This window comes from Gossypium raimondii, chromosome 2 (genome assembly GCF_025698545.1).
Source record: "Gossypium raimondii isolate GPD5lz chromosome 2, ASM2569854v1, whole genome shotgun sequence".
In the NCBI taxonomy this organism is placed as follows: domain Eukaryota; kingdom Viridiplantae; phylum Streptophyta; class Magnoliopsida; order Malvales; family Malvaceae; genus Gossypium; species Gossypium raimondii.
The window spans coordinates 33,785,778-33,807,457 of record NC_068566.1 but is presented as its reverse complement, the minus strand read 5'-3'; the positions used below and the strand labels follow the sequence as shown (position 1 = coordinate 33,807,457).

At 34.0% G+C, this 21,680-nt stretch overlaps 1 protein-coding gene across 3 annotated transcripts; it reads left to right on the top strand.

Moving 5' to 3' along the window:
* Nucleotides 1-12,445: 12,445 nt before the first annotated feature.
* LOC105788470 (uncharacterized) lies at nt 12,446-21,054 on the top strand. Of its 3 annotated transcripts, none has more exons than XM_012615387.2 (11): nt 12,452-12,844; nt 13,480-13,629; nt 14,341-14,508; nt 14,800-14,952; nt 15,147-15,299; nt 15,529-15,693; nt 15,836-16,009; nt 17,001-17,184; nt 17,336-17,528; nt 20,186-20,339; nt 20,764-21,054. In XM_012615387.2, exons 1-11 carry the CDS (start codon nt 12,661-12,663, stop codon nt 20,814-20,816), a joined length of 1,731 nt encoding a protein of 576 aa, XP_012470841.1. In that variant the 5' UTR covers nt 12,452-12,660; the 3' UTR covers nt 20,817-21,054. The 3 variants fall into 3 exon arrangements, with proteins under 3 accessions (XP_012470844.1, XP_012470841.1, XP_012470842.1); XM_012615388.2 differs by having other exon boundaries at nt 12,456-12,844; nt 20,189-20,339; XM_012615390.2 differs by lacking the exons at nt 20,186-20,339; nt 20,764-21,054 and adding an exon at nt 18,561-19,790 and having other exon boundaries at nt 12,446-12,844.
* The last annotated feature ends 626 nt before the right edge of the window (nt 21,055-21,680 follow it).

Sequence of the window (21,680 nt, the reverse complement as noted above, 5' to 3'; positions counted from 1 at the left end):
TAATTCTAGCTTTACCAATTTATTTTGTTTAAGGTATTAAGTAGTAACTGTATTTGTTTAGGGTATTAAGCAGTAACATTTTGACAAGTGAACATTTTTTCTTTCGAATGCCTAAGTAATTTTTGTATTGATATATTTTTTTAATTTGTTTCTGGTTAAAGTTAATTTCGAAATTAAAAACGATTTTGCAGCATATTCTAAACCTTGTTTTGTATTTCTAATTGTTTTTGTTTAAAGGAGTAAGGACGTTTGTTTTGTCTTTCTATTTAGGTTTAATCAGTATAAAATTTAAGAAAATTTTATATATAAAATACGCTATTATAATATTTTGATTTAGATAAGTTGATGTTGATTATTCACTTAAGTTCATGTAAATTTGTTTTAGTGATGAAATTGAACAAGTTTAGTTTTTTCTTAGTTAATTTTTTCTTTCCTTTGGTTGCAGCAATTTAGTTTTACCAATCTAGTCTGCAAATTTGGTACCTCTCACTGGTTTTGAGCAATACATAGAAAGGGTAGATAACCAGAAGGTTAGTTTATCCTTTATTTTACTTGTTTTTTCGTTTTGTAAATTTACATGTGATTTTGGACTGTTTTTATATTTGGTATATTTGTAGTTGGAATTGTTTTAATTTCGTTTTTGGTTAATCTTTCTTGCAAGTGAACATTTTCTTTGGAAGTTACGCTTAATGTTGTTTGGTTAATGTTAGGGGTTAATGTTGTTGCAAGTTATTTTTTTGCTGCACGTTGTGGTTAATGTTGCTGCTTTTTGTATTTATTTCTGGTTATTGTTCTGGTCTTCAAGATGTTTTTTGCTCCATCTTTCTACTAAGTGTTTGAATTAATTTCGGTTATGGAATATAATTGCAAATATTATACATATTCTCATGGTTTGTAAAGATCCAAATTGAAATCAAATATAATTGCAATTGTGAACTGAATTGATTTAAAGTTTTTAGTTCATGTAAATTTGTTTCAGGTTCAGATTTGATTTTTGTTCGTTGTAATTATATATATATTTCAAATGATTAAATAATGCATAAGTTTACAAAACATAATTTAGGTTTTGTAATTTAAATGGTTTTGGATTTAGGATATAAAGGATTTTAATTGGTTTTTGCAGCTAATTAGATTGTACCTTCTCATTTGTTTTTGCTGCTAAGATCCAGCATTTTATTGTTTTTTGCTGCTAAATCAACCATGTACGGATACCGAATTTAGTCTTTGCTTAAATCTCAAATTGTACTTCATGTGTTCGGTTTTCTTTGCTGAAAATATTTTCCTTTACTTGATTTTGAACCATGTAAGCAACCTTTCGTGCAAAAAACGGAATCAATTTGGGACATATATTAATATATAACATATATTAATATGGACATATAACTTATATTCCAATTTTATTAATAATAAATTTTATAATTTATTGAATAAATTTAAATTGGATATATAACCTATATTTCAAATTTATTAGTAAACAATTTTTAAATTTTAAAAATAATTATAAATAAGAAGTATAAAAGTGATATACTTACATAATACATAAATTGCATAACCAAATTTTTAATATATAACATACATATCTTATAAATATTTATATACATTTTTAATATATATATTTTAAAATCTATAATTTTTCAAAATTTATCAATCATATCATAACTTACATAACTCAAAGTTATCAATAATATATATCATAACTTATATATAAACTTACATAATACATAAGTTAAATAACATACAATATATAAACATATATAGAAACTTATATAATAACATACAATATAATAACTTATACATAACTTAAATAACATACAATATATAAACTTGCATAACTTATATAATAACATAATACATGGCCTACATAACTTACATAACTTACATAACTTAAATAACTTACATAATACATAACCTTCCTAACTTACATTATTTACATAATACATAACTTAGTACATAACTTACATAATTTTTCTAAATAATTTACATAAAATAAATAACTTACATAACTTACATAAATTAAATAAATTAAATAACTTACATAACTTAAATAACTTACATAAATTAAATAAATTAAATAACTTACATAACTTAAATAACTTACATAACTTACATAAATTAAATAACTTACATAACTTAAATAACTTACATAACTTACATAACTTAAATAACTTACATTATTTACATAATACATAACTTAGTACATAACTTACATAATTTTTCTAAATAACTTACATAAACTTCCTAACTTACATAACTTACATAAATTAAATAACTTAAATAACTTACATAATACATAACCTTCCTAACTTACATTATTTAGATAATACATAGCCTACATAACTTATATATAAACTTACATAAATTAAATAACTTACATAACTTACATAACTCACATAATACACAACTTACATAACTTACATAATACAAAACTTAGTACATAACTTACATAATATATAAAAATATATCATATCATAACTTACATAACTCATTTATAGTTATATCTGGCGTTTTAACTTACCCGTGCAAATTATTGTCAACGTCAGACTTCAAGAATTAAGAAATGGACCTGTCTTGGATGAATTTGTCAAGGGTTAGCAACGGTTATCGAAATGGAGTACAGTATTTTCTAAATTTTGCATTTCAATATGCAAGCCAAGAGAACATGATTCTTTGCCCATGTAAGAAGTGTGTCAACATAAACTGGCATTATAGTGATGTTGTATACGAGCATCTAATTGTTGATGGGTTTATTCGGGGTTATAAACAATGGTTATTTCATGGAGAATGCCCACCTAGTACTTCCTATTCAAGTATCTTACTCTGGTACTGCTTACCATCAGTCTGATAGAGGGGATGACATGGAAGGTATGTTGCGGGATGCATTTAATATGCACAATCATGGTGTCCAGTCGTTCCCAGCGGACTTTGTGGCTTCTAATGATTGTAATATTGGGAGAAATGCTTTTACCGAATTGGGAAGTAGTGTACCTCATGAAGAGCCGAATGAAGAAGCGGCGAAGTTCTACGCGCTACTTAATGACATGAACGAAGAACTGTATGAGGGATCAAAATTTTCAAAAATGTCATTCTGTGTTCATCTTTTTCAGTTAAAATGTTTGGGAGGGTGGACCGAAAACTCGTTGACAACGCTGTTAGAGTTTTTGAGAGAAATGTTTCCGTTTGCAAAAATCCCTCAGTCATGCAAAGATATGAAGAAAATGATAAAAGATTTAGGCCTTGGGTACAACAAAATCCATAGTTGCCCAAATGACTGCATGTTGTATTGGGGCGATCGAAAAAACCAACAGTGCTGTCATGTATACGGCCAATCCTGTTGGATTAGTAGAAACACGGAAGATGGAAATGACGATGAAAATGATGCACGGTGGAGAAAGAAGCCAGTCAAGATTTTGCGGTATTTTCCCCTGATACTAATGCTTCAAAGGCTTTTCATGTCGTCGAAGACAGCGGAGTCAATGACGTGGCACCAAGATGGACGAACCGATGATGGATTACTAAGGTATCCGTCAGATTCTTTAGCTTGGAAATCATTTGACAATAAATTTCCAGGCTTTGCAAGCGATCTTAGGAGTGTGAGGCTTGGGCTAGCATCTGATGGATTTAATCCTTTCAAGATCATGAGCATTGCGTACAGTACTTCGCCAGTAGTGCTTGTTCCTTACAATCTGCCTCCGTGGATTTGCATGAAGCAATCTTCCCTTATCTTATCTATGACTATCCCTGGAGAGAAAGGGCCCAAGAATGATATCGACATTTATTTACAGCCACTTATTGAAGAGTTAAAACAATTATGGGCAGGTGTCAAGACATACGATGTGCTGAGAAAGGAGAACTTCAATTTACGTGCAGCTTTGATGTGGACCATTAATGACTTTCCCGCTTATGCCAATTTATCCGGTTGGAGTACCAAGGGTCGTTATGCGTGTCCTTGTTATGCTGCACAAACATGTTCGCAATGGTTGTACAATGGGAAGTTCTCTTACATGGGGCATCGTCGGTGGTTACCGAAAAATCATAGATTTAGATTTCAGAGTTCTGTATTTGACGGCACTAAAGAGTTCAGAGAAGCTCCTTCGCAGACCAGTGGCTCTGAAATCTCGTTCATGTTGAAAGATATGAATTTCATTTATGGGAAGATGAACCAACCGCCAAACACGCAAAGAAATAGAAGATCAAATGACGAAGCTGATGATGACTCCGATGAAAAGGATGATCCTAATGAGGTGGACTTGTGGAAAAAAAGAAGTATTTTTTTTGAGTTGCCTTATTGGGAGCACCACCTATTACGACACAATCTTGATGTTATGCATATTGAGAAAAATGTCTACGAGAACATTGTCGGTACAATTTTGAATGTAGACGGAAAATCAAAAGACAATCTTCAGAGTCGACTTGATTTAGTTCAGATGAGAATTCGACCTGATCTTCATTCGAATCCACTTCCGAATGGGAAATATCGGTTATCGCCTTCTATTTTCTCAATGTCCAAGACGGAGAAAGAACTGTTTTGCACGGTGTTGAAGGATATAAAGGTTCCAGACGCATATGCATCAAATATATCTCGATGTGTTAGTGTTAAAGATCGAAGATTATATTCGCTAAAATCACATGACTATCACATCTTGATGTAAGATTTACTGCTAGTTGCTCTACGATGTTGTATGTCCAAGAAGGTGACGTCTTGTATAATTGAACTATCCAATATAATGAAAGCCATTTGTGGCAAAGTGTTGGATGTTCAAGAACTTCAGAAGGTACAGGATCGAGCCGCTCTGACTTTATGCAACATGGAGAAAATCTTCCCACCTTCCTTCTTCACCATTATGGTTCACTTGATAATCTATCTCCCGCACGAAGCAATTCTTGGCGGACTCGTTTTCTATCGATGGATGTATCCCATAGAAATGTGTTAATTTAAATTTTTAAAATTTTCCAATATTCACCTCTATGCCTTTAGTTACAACTTTTGATAATGTTGTCTATTGTGTTTAGGTTCCTATCCAAATTAAAGTCTTACTGCTGCAACAAGCGATATCCAGAAGGATCGATTGCTGAAGGCTACTTGGCAGAGGAATGTATGACCTTCTGCTCAAGATATTTGGAAGATGTTGAAACAAGGTTGAATGACCAAATAGGAATCTTGGACTCATGAGACCATAACTTAGCCGATACTTATTTGTTCCAAAGTTTTGGAGAACCAATCGGCAAAGTTGAAATTGCAGAATTAGATCATTTATCGTGGGTACAAGCACATCGATATGTTCTGTTTCACCATGAATCAATAGAACCTTTATTGAAGTAAGTTCTAAAAATTTGATAAATATTTATCAAACTAAAAATTGTTTATCTTCTAACAAAGTGAACATTTTTTTAACATAGTGAGTACAAACAAATATTGAGATCTCGTTCGCGCTCCCGAAGAACACAACATCGAGATATCAATAAGTTGTTTACAGAATCTTTTTATGAATGGTTAAGCCAAACGGTATGCAGTTGGAGCTTCCACTTACAAATAATAATGTTTTCTCATAACATTTTTAATTACTCAGTTTACTTTCCATTCAATAGGTTTAGAGTGGGAAGAACGTAAACGACGAAGTTAAATGGCTCTCCCAAGGTCTAAATCGAGTGGTTAAAAGATATAGTGCGTTCCTCATCAACGGATTCAGATTTCATACAAAATATCGCGAGAGGTTGAGGAGAACGCAAAATTGTGGAATAGTTGTTAACTCTGCAATTACAAGTTATGCTAGTGCTGGGGACAATAATCCTGTCGAGGGAAATGTGGAATATTTCGGACATCTTACTGACATAATTGAGTTGGATTACTACGGCAAATGGAAAGTTGTCTTATTTCGAGGTGATTAGGCCGATGTTAATACAGCTCGTGGAATTAAGCAAGATCAATTTGGTTTTACAATGGTGAACTTTGACCAATTGATTCACACAGGACAACAACTGATAGATGAGTCATATGTATTCTCATCTCAAGTCAAACAAATTTTTTACTCAAAAGATCCAACTGATGAGGGTTGGTACGTTGTACTCCGTAACATCCCTAAAGGCTTGTTTGACATGGGCAGTGGAAGTAGAGATAACATCGACGACAGATCAGAAACTTTGCCCTTTCCAGAACAAAACTTAAACGATAATATCCCTAATACTAGTGCACAATTTCAATGGGTTCGTCAGGATACGGATGAAGATATTTACGAATAATGATGTAGTAAGATTTTACGATTGTTTAATTATATGTAATATCATAATTTAAATCTTGGTCTTATTATATATTTCAACTATTTTATATGTGTTGTTATTGTTGTAATTAGTTATTAAGTTTACTTACATTTTATGTGTATTACAGATAAAATGCCTAGAAGAAAAATTTTAAGGGGAAGCATTGTTCAAAATGATCCAAACTCGACAGACACAAATAGTACAGAACAACAGACAGCAATTGGATCTTCGAATGTTCCAATTACACCTGAGGATCCTACAGAAGTTCAAAGTAATTTTACATTTAATTTACATGCGTGTTGATTTATAATTGATTTATTGTTCAAATTCTTATATTATAATATACCATTTGTAGCTGAAAATGGTGGGACGCGCAGAGGTCGAGGACGTACGCTACTTAGGGAGTTATACGAGTTAGATCTAGTCGAGCGTGACAAAGTTAGACGAAACAGTTTTGGTCAGCCTGTTGGATCAGAAGCTCGACTTTTAGCAGGATACATGGGCATTTTAGCACGAAATACGAATATGTTGCCTATCAACTACGAGCCATGGCGTCAAATGCACGATAGCAACAAAAACCAAGCCCTCGATAATATTAAGGTAACAAAATGTTAATATCATCTGTAATGCTTGGGAAATAGTTTCATTTATATTTACTTTATTAACTTGTGTTTTTTGTAGGCGAGGTTTGCTTTAAAGATCTCGGATGCTTATGTAAAGAAGGCATTGGGAAAAAGATGGAGAGACAATAAAAGTACTTTGAAGAAAAATTATTATAAGACAAAAACAACCCTCGATGAGAAATTGTAAAATGTCCCGCCGGGTATGTTGAGGTACCAATGGGAAGATGCGGTTAGATTTTGGCATTCGAAGAAAGGCGAGGTATGACGTACTTCCAAACTATTGTAATTATTTTGGTTTATAGTATTTACTATTTACGTACTAAAAATTTCATAACGTAGGATCGTGAACAAGTTGGAAAAAGCGTGAAGTGAAACAAAAATTCACTCACACAGTAAGGTCGAGAAGTTTTGCATGTGTAGTGAGGCGGAGGTATTTTAATTTTTAATATTGTCAAATATGTATAGCTTTCCATTAAATAATATTTTTACTACTATATTGTAGGAATCGTCGTCCGGTCAAAAGTTGGACGCTTCAACTTTTGAAATTACACATAGGAAGAAAGATGGATCTCCCATGACTCCTGAAGCTGGTGAAATAATGGTACGTTTACTTAATACGATTTGACTTGTTTTAGTTATTTATAGTGTTTATTTTCTAATGGTTTAATTCATTGCTTGTAATGCGACTATTGTTATGTTGCATATGTTTTTTAATATATATTGCGTTCCTAACTATGTGATTTATTTATTAGGAAAAACTAAAGGACAAAAGGTAATCTGAAGCGATTGCTTCTAGTGATAGTTCTGTTCATCTTGAAGACATTGATAACTGAATTATTACTGAAGTTTTAGGTCCTGAAAGGTATGGTCGGGTTCGATTTCAAGGATCTTTTATTAGCCCAACCCAATATTTTGGATCTAGCTCGCAGCAATACATGGCTTCGGGGAGTCAGGCTCAAGCTGAAGTTCAGAGGTTAAAAGACCAGATTGTTCAGATGCAAGCGACCACAGTTGAGGTTCAAAGGAAATATGAAGAACTCCAGCTACAACTTAAAGCAGAGGCGGCAGCGAGGGAAGCAAAGGCTGCAGCTAGAGAAACAGAGCAAAAAGTACGACGAACTCCAGCAGCAGCTTCAGACTATGATGAAGATGTTTCAGTCGCAACTTCCGCCGTCATAGTGTATTGCATAAATATTTTTATCATTTTAACATTTAACATTTTTGCAAAAATAATATGAATTCACTTTTATTTATTTATATTAATATTATTTTATTCGTTTAATTTGAAATATTATATAAATTTATTGATTTTGGCTGGTTTAGATCTGGTTGCTTTTGATTTGTTGCTACAGGAGGGCTGAAAAAATTAAAAATTTAATATAAAAAAATCCCAAAAATAATGGAGACCATGTTCTTTAGCGGCGCTTAGAAAGAAACGCCGCTAAAGACCATGTTCTTTAGCGGCGCTTAGAAACAAATGCCACTATAGACCATGTTCTTTAGCGGCGCTTAAAAAGAAACGCCGCTAAAGACTATGTTCTTTAGAGGCGCTTAGAGAAAAACGCCGCTAAAGACCATGTTCTTTAGCGGCGCTTAATAAAAAACGCCGCTAAAGAACATGATCTTTAGCGGCGTTTTTCTCTAAGCGCCTCTAAAGAACATGGTCTTTAGCGGCATTTTTTTCTAAGCGCCGCTAAAGACCATGTTTGTAAAAGCTGCAAACGTTTGCGACGTTTTCGTTAGCGGCCTTTTTTGCGGCACTTGTGGAAGCGCCGCAAATACCTTTAGTGGCGTTAAAAAGCACAGCTAAATGCCTAAAAAAACGCCGCTAAAGACCTGTTTTGGTGTAGTGATTATAATCAAAATGATCATAGGTACATGCCAAAATCAAAATGAACACATCACCAACTCTTGAATCTGGGATTGTCGTTGGATGCTGAATCGTTGATCGAAATGTTAAGTACTTAACCTGTGCACGGAAAAACAAAACCGTACGTTAAGTATAACTCAACGATATTTTTATAATCCAAACAATAATTCATAATGTAAGTAAATTTAGATGCATAATTTAAGGATGAATGATAATATGCAATAAGTATGTCTTTTATACCAAGTCACATAATCTATCTCACATATAAAACATCTTATTAGCAATAGGATATAGCAATTCCATTACATATGACAATTAATAATTCAACTCATACATAGTACATTCTATTTCCATTTTCCAACTTAGTTCACAAACATATATTCCATTTCACATTTCTTTTTCATTTCTCATCTTTTGCCTTTTCAATGTCATATATTTCAATTTTACCATTTATTTTCCTATTAGCATGACTTGAACTCGAACAAATACGCGGATCCAACCAACACACCAGTTTAGCATCCAGTGCCTCATCGAATAAATTTGAAGCAAATAGTTGTGCCCAACGTTATTAATAAGTTGACACCCAGTGTCTCATCGGTTAAACCAAAGAAAATTGGCACCCAGTACCTCATCGACTCGTAGTCGAAGTAACCCTAAACTCTTCTTATCCTATGGCATGCCAGCTATATCTGGCTCAACTCGGACAGTTAATAGAGTTTTCATTTCATATTTCATTATCAATAAATATCTCAATTCACATTTATTTTCATCTTATATACATTTATTCAACATATGCATCAGCCTAATATATACTCAATTTCACATTTATATAAATATATGCATTTTTTATAAATATTCAATTTAGTCCTCAAAAACATCAATCAGTTCAATTCAATCTAACTCATCTCATTATCACAACATGACTCACCTCATATTCTTACCATGTTCATATAGTTCAAAATGCAACAATTTACAAGTAGTTCGGATTATAGAAACACAAACCGTAAACTCTAAGCAATTCGTTGACGACTTTGTTTTTTCCCTTCTTTATCGAGGAATCCAGGTCGACATTAGCTACGGATTAAAACAACATAATAAATTATCAATACACAACAAATTTTTGCATTCAATTACTAAATTATGCAATTTTTGCATTTTATTCAATTTAGTCCTTAAAATCGGAACTAATATAACTTTCACAATTAACCTCAAATTTTAATACTAACTTCACTTTAAACCTAATTTAACTCCCAAATTCTCATTTCCACCCCAAATTTTTGAAATTTGCACAATTTGGTACCTATTGCACAAAATCATCATCTGACTTTACAATTTAGTCATTTTTTCAACACTAACCTTAAAATCTATCAAATTGGTCCCTAAAATTTAACTATTCAACCATGATAACATCCTCAAATTTTAAAAATAATGTAAAATACGACATGGGTCAACTAACTCGAAATAACGGGATTTCAAAAACTTAAAAATTACAAGAAAAAGACTAAATTGAACTAACCAAGCTTGAAATTTTGAACAACCAACTATGCATCCCTAGCTTTTTCTTTTCCACGTTCGATTTGATGAAAGGAAAATGGATGAAAGATGGTTTTGGTGTTGTCCACTTAATTTATTTTTAATTATGTTTTTTATTTTATCAATTTTAATTTGTTTAATGTTTTATAATATAACATATCTATATATATAACTCATTAACCGGCCATGTGATAGTAACTTAGTGTATAATTGCTATTTTAACCCCTTTATTTAAGTTCTAATTATAATTCTTTAGTAAATTGCACTTTTATCACTTTTGTGATTTAGTTCTTATACTTAGGGTGGGTTTGGATGGGCAATTGGGTGCGGTGCATTTAGTTTACTTTTTGTCTCACGCTACAGTGTCACTACAGTATCTAATCTCACCGCCACCGTTGTTTTTACACTAACCGCAGGTAAACGCACCGCCCATCCAAACTCACCCTTAAATTAAGCACTAATTCAACGAAATTACCAAACTAAAATTCAATTCGCTTCTAGTATAACTTTATAAATATTTAATAAAAGTATTTACGAGTCTAATTTACAAAAATGGAGTTTCAAAATCACACTTTCTGATATCACTGACTACCGAGTCGTTACACAGATGGTGTAAATGTACAATTAAGACTTCAAGTATAAGATTCATGTTTTGGTATTGTGAAAGAAAATTAAAATAAAAGAAAAAAGTAAAAGTAAAATAAGTTTACAAATTAAAATTCAAAATTATATTTGAAGTTCAACATATCAAAAATTTATAACTTGTATTTTGTCCACTTTTAAACTCAAAACTCAAAATGAGAGTTCGAATCAATTGGAAATTGACTCAAAAATTAAGGTTGCCTAGATAAAATTAGATCACAACATTTTATTTTCAAAGTAAAATCAACTTATACGAAGCTCTAGTTTATAAAAATAGAGCCAAATTTGTATAAAGTATATGATTAAGGAAAACCCTAACTTCAAGACTAAATAAAGTTATCTTTAGAATATGTGTTGTAGGGGTATTGATTCTTCCCTACACATAACCAAACCCTTAAACCTAAGATTGTTAAAGTAGATCAAACTAGTTCATTTTTGGATTTTCCTTAGGTTTTACCTAGATTAATCAAAATTTAAATAGATTCATAAGTGAGTAATCACACATATCATAAAATAGATCAGTGAGGACTCTAGATAAACTAAATTCTATGTCTAGCTCGTTGAAACACATCATAACAAAATAAATCAAACATATTTCACATTTCATGTCTTCCGACACAATTACAAAAGTTCTCAATCACTAGAATTAAGTGGAGGCAATCATTGCTAGAGCGAAAGTGAGTTGTTGCGCTGGCGAGAGGTTGCTTTGGTAAACTTAAGGTTGTTTTGTTATAATAATACAATTTTTTTTTTAGTTTGAAACCCTTCGATATTAGATAAGTATATTGGATTTTGATTAAATCTAAGGTCAAAATGGATTGAACCTCTAAATGGAAGATAAATTCTCGTAACATTTTTTCATCATTCACAAGACTCAAATCTATAACCTTTCTTAATAAATATCAATATTTTTATTGTATCCTAATGTAATTGTATTAGTACATAAAGAAGTTTAAATTATTAAGTGACTGAAGAGTGTCAAAGCATAATGGTGAAAACACGACCTTCCTTCCTTCCTAATCTAAAAGAAAATCTCTCGTGAGTTTAGAAGTATGCTCCGTGCTTGCCATATAATGGATCCTGCACATCAGAAACTAAGCTTAGTTTAGGGATACTAAATTCAATTGAGTTTGAATAAGTAGTCTGGATTAATGGTATTAACAGCTAAAAGGCAGTGCCTGATTAAGTGGCCAAAAAGAGAAGGCCTTGCTTTTGGCATAAAATACCTACTGTTATGATCTATTAATCTCAAATATCCGGTCTTCAAGCTCTCTTGGGTTAATGGTATGGATTAATTTTGGTTTCATTAATATTTTCCCCAAAATAAATTCGGGCCATTGAGAGCTGGAAACCCAAACAGGCACAAAAGGCAGATAATGAACCATCCAGAGGTGTCCAGAGGCAGATAATGAACCACCCAGCTGTGGGCCTACATCAAATGACACGTGTCCAAAAGCTGTATTTCGAGTTCCTATGCAAAGCCCACCAGATTCCTCTCTCTCTACTGTTCTAAAATTCTTAATCCCCCTTTCAAGTATTTTCATTAAACAAAACTTATTTGAAAATTTTGTATCTCATTTTATTTATTTGCATGGACTCTTAATCCACTCGGTCTCAAATCCCCAAACCCCAAAAGGATATTTGAAAAAAGAAAAAAGAAAACCTTTGTTTTGTCTTCAAATATTGAAACTTTCCTTCACTTTCCCACTGAAAATCTTTCATTTTTTCCCAGGAAAAATGAGGTGGGAAAAGGTTCAGTTATACCCAAAAGAAGAAGGAGGTGTGGGAGAAGCATGTGCGGGGCCAGGGAAAAGATGGGGACATACATGTAACGCCATTAAAGGAGGCAGATTTCTCTATGTTTTTGGTGGTTATGGCAAAGATAATTGCCAAACCAATCAAGTTCATGTCTTTGACACTGGTGGGTCTTCTAAAATCTGGGTTTCTTTTCTCTTTTCTCATTTTTAATTCTTTTTCTCACTTGTTTCATCTCCAAATGAACTTTTGAGGTTTTACATTTCGACTTTTATTTGGTATTTTGAGATATAATTTGGATTTTGAATGTGTTTTATGTGTTTTGCTAATTGATTCTTTTAGTGGGTATGTTATTGAAGCTTATTTCTTAGGGTTTTTATGGGTTTATTGTGTTACAATTTTTCCTTCTTTTAGGGTTGTTGGTATAAGCATTTATGCTCTGATATGTGCTTGGTTTAGCATTTATTGCCGGTATTAATGATTATAGGCATGTGCTACTCAAAAAGTTGTTAGGTGGATTTTTACATAGGCACATTTGTTGGGATTTCTGGTTCAGCATAAACTTTTTCTTGCTTCCCTTTTTGTTTGGTTTAAAAAAAATTGATTAGTTGTTGTTATCGTGTTTTTGTGGAACAGTTTGCCCCACATAACATGTCATTTCTTGATTTTTCATAATAGTTAATTCAATTGCCTGTATCTATCTTTTGGTACTTGGGTTGTTTTTCATGACATTTATGATCCTGGGAGTTTGTTTGGTGGCTCTTTAATGGCTCTTATATTTCTGATATTGCGATTTTGCAGCTAGTCGGACATGGAGCCTACTAGCAACAAAAGGCACACCGCCAATTCCAAGGGATAGTCATAGTTGTACTACTGTTGGTGACAACCTATTTGTCTTTGGTGGTACTGATGGGATGAATCCTCTCAAGGATCTGCATATATTAGACACTGGTGAGTTATTCCTCACATTCGATTTCCTTTTGTTCACCTCTTATTACCCATTATCCGCATTTGCCTTGATTTTCCTTTCAAATTCCATGAAAGATATCATTTTGCTTAAGTGGAATGGTTGGGTGATACTACTTTAGAACCAGTGACAGAATCAACATATTTTTCCCTTTTAAGTTTGTTGTAGGAATTAATGTTCTTTGGAGATAGTCACAAAACTCGTTGAGATTGTCTTCATGTAATTTTGTTATAGGAAGTAATGTTCTTTGGAGATAATCACAAAACTTGTTGAGATGGTCTTCATGTAATTTTTGGACACTCATAACTCTGAGGGAACTGTATTCTCAGTCATGTACTCTGAAGCTCTTTATTTCTATCCTACAGGGTTAATAAAGAACCAGTTTTATGAATTAATGGTTATTTTATTATATATTTAAAAATGAAGCTCTATATATATTCGGAGTGAGAGAGAAATGGGGAGGCACTTAAGGGCAATTACTAGATGGCTATTGAAGCGATTCCAGGAAGTTAAATTTCCATTTCTTTTTTGTTACTTTAATTATTAAGTTATCATAATCCTTTGCCTTTCAGTCATTTCATGGAAATAAAATTAAGTGGTTTGCTGTTATTTTTCCCAAGGCATCCTTGAAAACCATCAGAGGGCTTCTTATCAATAGTGGAAATACATTAACTCATTACATGCTTTTCTTGCAGCAACATGCACATGGATTTGTCCAAGTGTAAGAGGTGAAGGGCCAGAGGCACGTGAGGGTCATAGCGCAGCTCTTGTTGGTAAACGACTCTTCATATTTGGTGGCTGCGGAAAGTCTTCTGATAACAATGAAGAAATTTATTACAATGACCTCTATATTTTAAATACAGGTAAATATCTTGACAATGCTTTATTCTTAACTTCTTATTGCATTGGCTGATTTCAGTTTGATTAATGTGATCTCTATTTATGTCACCATAGAGGGGTAAAATTACAAATTCACGCATTTGCCAGACTCCTTGTTGCACTTCAAAAATTGGAATTGAGTTTTGTTTGGTATCTTTTTTGCTTTGAAAATGTCTTGGAAAGCTTAGGCTGAAGGGACAAGTTTCTTTATTATTATTCTTTCTTTCTGGGGTTTTATACTAATTCTTATTTTCCCCTCATCTTTTTGCTTGTAGAGACCTTTGTCTGGAAACGTGCTGCAACATTGGGGAACCCACCATCTGCCCGTGATAGCCATACTTGCTCATCTTGGAAGAATAAAATTATTGTGATCGGTGGTGAAGATGGGCATGATTACTATTTGTCTGATGTCCATATCCTGGATGCAGGTTTGATTTTTCTTCTTTCCCATGAGTCCATGCATTTACCTGTTCTTCTATGCTTTCATACACGTCTTTGGTTGTTAACTTGTTATATTCAACTTACTGTACACTTTACATGTTTTCATTGCTTGAAAATACATGAATCTTGGATTTTTATGTCTGCTTAATTTTTTTCTTGGAATTTTTCTTATTTTTGCTAGATACTCTTGCATGGAAAGAGTTGATTACCTCAGGCCAGATGTTGACACCTCGTGCTGGCCACTCTACTGTTGCTTTTGGCAAGAACTTGTTTGTTTTTGGGGGATTTACAGACGCTCAGAATCTTTATGATGATCTCTACATGCTTGATGTTGGTACGTCTTACTTAATTGTTGATTGTGTTATCTTCAATCAAATTTTCTATTTCTTGAAATCATCTAGTGAGTCTGTTTTAGAAATCTGAGGTTGAAGGTTGTGGGAAATTGCAATATTTTAGTTATTTATTTGTTTATATTTCTTTCCTTTGTGGTCCAAAAGGGTTGCTTTCTGATGAAATAATGTGCAAGTGTGGTTAGTTCATATTTTATGTTTCTAATGGTGCAGATACTGGCATTTGGACCAAGGTGATAACTATGGGTGATGGCCCTTCTGCTCGATTTTCTGTTGCTGGGGATTGTTTGGATCCCCTGAAGAGTGGTGTTCTTGTGTTTATTGGTGGGTGCAATAAGACCCTTGAGGCATTGGATGACATGTACTACTTGCACACAGGTTTAATCTAAATATACCATTTACCTTGATTTAAAAACGTTTCATGCTAAGCTGCTTTTTATATTTGATTTGGTTCGGGGAACTCCGTAAATCTTTTGCCAGCCTTCAGCTGAATATCAGTTCTGATTAATGTGACTCCCAGGACTTATTGTACGAGATGAAAGGAAGCTAGAGAAGTTATCGTTGAGAAAGCAGCTAAAGCTTAAGTGTCAAGAACAAAATCTTAGCAATCTTGCACAAGATAAAGCTCTTGTTAGAATTGAAGTCAGCAATGACGTGAACCAACCCATTCCTTTATCTAGTTATGGCCAACCAAGTAAGAACTCTTTCTCACTTTCTGACCGATTTGTATATTTTATAACCACTATGTTGCTCTTCTCAGAGTTATATTAATACATTCTTTAAGTTTTTTTTTCCCTCGAGTTCTTAGTCTTATCCATATATCACTAAGCCCTCACCTCACCCCCTGTTCCTCCAAATACCCAGGCACACACAAAGAAATTAGTCTTTGAACTATGTTGCTCTTCTCAGAATTATATTAATACATTCTTTAAGTTTTTTTTCCCTCGAGTTCTTAGTCTTATCCATATATCACTAAGCCCTCACCTCACCCCCTGTTCCTCCAAACACCCAGGCACACTCAAAGAAATTAGTCTTTGAACTATGGACGTGCCTTTGTGTGGTTGGCTATTGTATCTTGCTTGTCTTTTCATCTGTAATAATAGAAAATAAAAACGGACTTTGTGTTACTTGTTACTTAGGTTTACCTCACCCCCTGTTCCTCCAAACATCTAGGCACACTCAAAGAAATTAGTCTTTGAACTATGGACGTGCCTTTGTGTGGTTGGCTATTGTATCTTGCTCGTCTTTTCATCTGTAATAATAGAAAATAAAAACGGACTTTGTGTTACTTGTTACTTAGGTTTTTTCTGTACTTTGCACAAAAAATAAAGTTTAGAAGATAAAAACAGACTTTTGGGTTACTTGTTACTTATGTTTTACTTTGTACTTAGCACCAAACATAAGCTTTAGAAAATAAAAGCAGACCTTCTGACTTTTGGATTACTTGTTACTTATAAAAACAGATTTCCAGACTTTTGGGTTAGTTATTACTTATTACTTATGTTTTGTGCTATACTCTGCAGTTTGCATGGTGGTGAGATGTTCTTGTAAACCTAACCTAAACTTTGGTTTCAATGAACATTTTATTAGTTTCTATTTAGTTGGTAAACAGCCAATAGAACATTGCCTCATTAGTATGAAAAGTGTTATCTTCTGTGCACTTATGGTACTATCCAATTCTGCAGGAAGAGAAAATTTTCCATTAAACCAAGTCCTGCATCAAGGAAAGAAGACATTTCGAGCTAAGGTTACTGAGAGCTTCCCACATGGATATACTATTGAGACTATTATAGATGGGAAGCCGCTTCGAGGAATACTTTTTGCAAACACACCTAGCTCTGTACATGTACACAATCATAATCCCAGCAGGTAGAAATTTCTTGTTGAATCCTTTCTCCTTTAACCAGCATTGGTCATCGATGCAACATTATTTTAGGATAATTCTGGTTTAACCAGCATCAGGTGCTGTATAAATTCTATGGTCCTCTTGGCTTGTCTTAGTATTACGTACTCATTTCAGAAAAAGGACTTCTGTGGAAGTTGGGGGTACTGTACTAAACGGTGATTGCGACAGTAAATCAAGAAGTGTGAGGCAGGATTCTGGAGATCATAAACAAGCTGATGTTCATGAGAAGGATTATTTATTGCATGATACAGAAGTTCCTGCTCCAAGTTTGAGGGATCCAGCACAGTCTGATCTATCGACCCACAAGGTTAATACTTGCTTTCCTTTTTGTTCGGCACCCTAAAACTTGCACAAGAAATGGAATTTGGTTTTCCTTTAACTAGCCAACAACTTGTAGCAAAATCCTAGTATTTCTTTGTCAAAATTTGGACTATTTTGCTATTTACAGCCATCAGATTGGTACTTGTCAATCCAGTTTGGCTACAGGAAATCTGGAACTTGAATCTGTGGTACATGCTTGTGCTTATTATTCTTTGTCCACTTTCCATTGTCCCTTTCTTTAAACATCTGCTTGACTGGCATTGTTACGATCGCGGGTCTGAGATCAAGTTACTGAGCGATTAAAGAGAAAAAGAAATTCAACGGAAGGGTCTCTGCCCTTGTTTCAATTCCGAGTTTTGCCTATGGTGATGGAACTCTTAAGAGAGTAGCCTACCGTAATTTTACTGGAAATTCAACTTGTTTTATCCCTTAGTAAATTTTCCTGTTAAATAAAGGTTTACAGTGAGGGCAACCCTAATTTCCTAGCATACTAGGTTTATTTAAGTTAATAGAGAACTTTAGGAAATAAAATAAAAATCATAATCCAAATCAATCTCCTCCTTGATTGCATGCTTGATTCTAATTATTCTCTCCATCCGTGACATTACTACCCTCCTCAAGCCCGAGTTTGTCATCAAGCTCAAATTGCATGTAGAGAAACTTAAAGCTCTGATGCAGTGACAACATTATTCACATCATCCTCATTTTGCCCCATATCTACCATTTCCATCCGAAAGAGGCGTTTACATTTGTGACCACTTGTCTGTGTCTCATTGCAATTATAGCACAGTCCCAGAGTCCTTCCATTTCATCTCAGCTCAAGCGTTTGATGAAGAATGACGGTTGAGCTTGTTCTCCTTCCTCTGTATTGCTATTTTTTTGTATTCTTTTTTAATTCCTACAATATTTTGAGTTCATCTTGATGTTGCCTCATTGTAAATTTGGGGTGCCCCTTCAGTAGATTGGAGCTTTCTTTCGTATGCTCTAGCAAGGCTCATGGCTAACACCAAATTTGTAGGGTGATGAATTTCCGCATTGAGGTGAATGGAGTTGAACAGTGCTGCTGTGAAAATATCCACGTGTTGGTCAGCACCAATGTTATTTGAACTGGATTGGCCCAGCCGGTTGGACCGATTGGACCAAGAAATTAGCCGGAGCACTGATTCGGAGAGTGGCTCTGAACCGGTTAGATCCGGAACCAATTCGGACCGATTGAACTGGCAAAAAACCAGTTGAACCAGGTTTTTTAATTTTTTGAATTTTTAATTTTTTAATTGGACTGGTCCGGTCCGGTTTAAAAAAATTGGTTAGCACGCATAGTGGTGGCCCCACACAAGCAAACTCTGAAAGCTGCTCATGTATTCTTCTACCATCCCAGTTTGTCAAAGTGTGATGAGTTCTCCAAGAGGACTGCTTCGTGTTGGTGGTCCAAAACGAAGATAACATAACCCTTTGAAACGTTCCCAAGAGAAATCTTGGTTTTCTTTGAATAAGTTAAAAAACCAAAGTTGGACATCTTTGGTCATGGGGAATGAAGCGGGTCCAACCTTATCCTCTGCAGTTGTTTGTTGGTTGCAAAAAAAACTCTGTTTAGCCATTCTAGTGGGTCTTCCTTTCCATCATATGATGGGAAAATCAAGCTGTGCATATCAAGGAACAAAGTTGTTGTCCAGTTGTCCCCCTAATACAGATTCTGGTCGTGCAAGCATTGACGCGTTGCTATTGCTGTTTTCTTGTTCATGCCTTTGGCTTGACAATGCTTCCCGACTTTGGGATAGACTATCAATTCGAGTGGTCAAGGCAGCAAGTGCAGCCTGTTGTTGGGCTTTATGTTCCTCCAACATGAACTTCATCATCTCCATAATTTGATTCATCCAGATGCTTGGATCTCCCATAGAACTTGGCTCTGAGGCCAAATTGTTATGATCACAGGTTTGAGATAAAGTTACTGGGCGATAAACGAGAAAATCAGATTCAACGAAAGTGTCTTTGCCCTTGTTTCGATTCCGAGTTTTGCCTATGGCGATGGAACTCCAAGGGAGTTTTCTACCTTGGAACTCTAAGAGAGAAGCCTACCTTACTTTACTAGAAATTCAACTTGTTTTAGCCCTTAGTAACTTTTCCTATTAAATATAGGTTTACAATAAGAGCAACCCTAATTTTCTAGCATGCTAGGAAAGTTTTATTTATGCTGATAGAAAAACTTTAGGAAATAAAATAAAAATCGCGATCACAATTACAATCCAAATCAATCTCCTTCTTGATTGCATCCTTGATTCTAATGATTCTTTCCATCCATAACAGACATTGCTTAAGAGCTAGGCCTTTCAATAGTCTCTACATTTCTATGTTCATTTTGTCATAGAATCATTGATGAATGTTTTAAGTTCTCCATCTTCAGTTTCTGTAGGGCTCTTCATCGTTGTTCCGATTATAGCCTATGTTACTTCAGCTGTTCATTTTTCTTGAACTACCAATGTCCAATACTCTTGTCCAACTCATATCGGGTATTGGTAAAAATATTGAACATATCCATCTGTATCCAAGTATAGCTATTCATCATGTGGTTTGCTTTGTCAGTATATTACTTTCCTACCGAATATTTAAGTATGATATGGCAAGTTTGTGTTTTTGGAGTTTTAGCAGGAACCCGTGAAACAAGATTTTTCTCAATCGGCAGCTCATCTAAACTTAAACGATGATAAGGCAAGTAATACACTGAACTCTGGCACTGAAGGTCTGAAAGGAGTTGGAGCTGTGAGTGCTGGTTTCTCTGTAAACTTATCTCCAAAGCAAGGTATGAATGAATGGAAGACTCATTTGATTTACAACTAATTATAATGGCACCTTTTTTTTCCCTTTTCCTTTTTGTTGTTCCAACTCTTCATTTGACGTAAAGATATGATCCTTCCAAACGAACTTTGAAAATTTTGAAAATGCGTGTATTGAACACATACCTGTATCCGGGTAACATAGCTTTTAACTTAAGACTTTTAGTTCATGGCTTTTACGTTTGGATCATCTAAAACTACCTGTTTTTGCGAATTCTCTATGCAAGTAAGAGGGAAAAACAAAGTTTCCCTCTTAAGAGTGATTTAAAGTTTATTGTGAATTCTCTATGTAATAATATTTTTATTGCAACTCATTTAAATTTGTTATTACATATTTTAAGGTAGTTCATCTTCTGCTGATCACTAATTCATATAATATTTTTCTGGCAGATGAGAGGAGACCAAACACCTTGGAGCACAGCAATCCCGAGAAACCGATATGACCAGTGAACAATCTTTAACTCCATTATTGACTACAAGACATAACCGAAACAAGCGAGCCATGTGTACATTTATTGCTTTAAGGTGGTTAATTGATGCATGTTATGTTACTGATGTATAAATACTGGATCTTCTGCTTAGTTTCTAACAAGTAATGAGCCTCCAATCCACTTTCGCTGTTCATTTTTGCTGTCTAACGACTAATATCTGCCTTGAAATCCATGATTGACTTTTGCTGTATGGCGTAGTTTGTTTAGAATTGATTATTATCTGCTTCCAACTGAACTGGTTTAGAGGAAATAGTTGGCAAAAGGATCGGTCGAGTTTCTGCAGAATGCATCTGACCTTATTGTGAAGAAACCTTACTGATTTTCCTGACATACACTGCGGACAATGCAGATTCTATCGGAGAACTGTGTGTGTTGGGGTCACATTGTTCTGATGTATTTAACCTTTTCGGCATGAGAAAGACACTTAGCTTTACATATATGATCTGTGCATAATCGTTTTAACTACTTTGTCTTTTCTGTGGAATGTTGGAAACTACCGTATCTTATTTGATGGCAATCCAATGGTTTTTCCTCGTTGATTTCAGTGCAAAAATGTTTGAGCATTTAGGTGTTCTTATCAGAGCATTTGGCTTCGGCTTCCGCTCAAGTACCGAGAAGATAATAATAATCTATAAAAGGAAAGCTCTAAGTACCGAGAAGATAAAAAATAAGGGTTAAATTTGAGATTTATTTTTTATATTTTAATTTACATAAATTGATATCTCAATTTGTATAGCTTCGTTAGGTAGTTTTAAATTTTTTATTAAAATATTTATTTGAATTTTTATAAATTATGAACACAATTTTCTATTAAAT

Bases quoted from the DNA above. Each gene is read 5' to 3' on its own strand.
- LOC105788470 (XM_012615387.2), top strand. From the start codon at position 12,661: ATGAGGTGGGAAAAGGTTCAGTTATACCCAAAAGAAGAAGGAGGTGTG. The intron at 14,509-14,799 runs GTAAATATCTTG...TTTTGCTTGTAG, and splicing joins CCTCTATATTTTAAATACAG to AGACCTTTGTCTGGAAACGT. The intron at 17,185-17,335 runs GTAGAAATTTCT...TACTCATTTCAG, and splicing joins CACAATCATAATCCCAGCAG to AAAAAGGACTTCTGTGGAAG.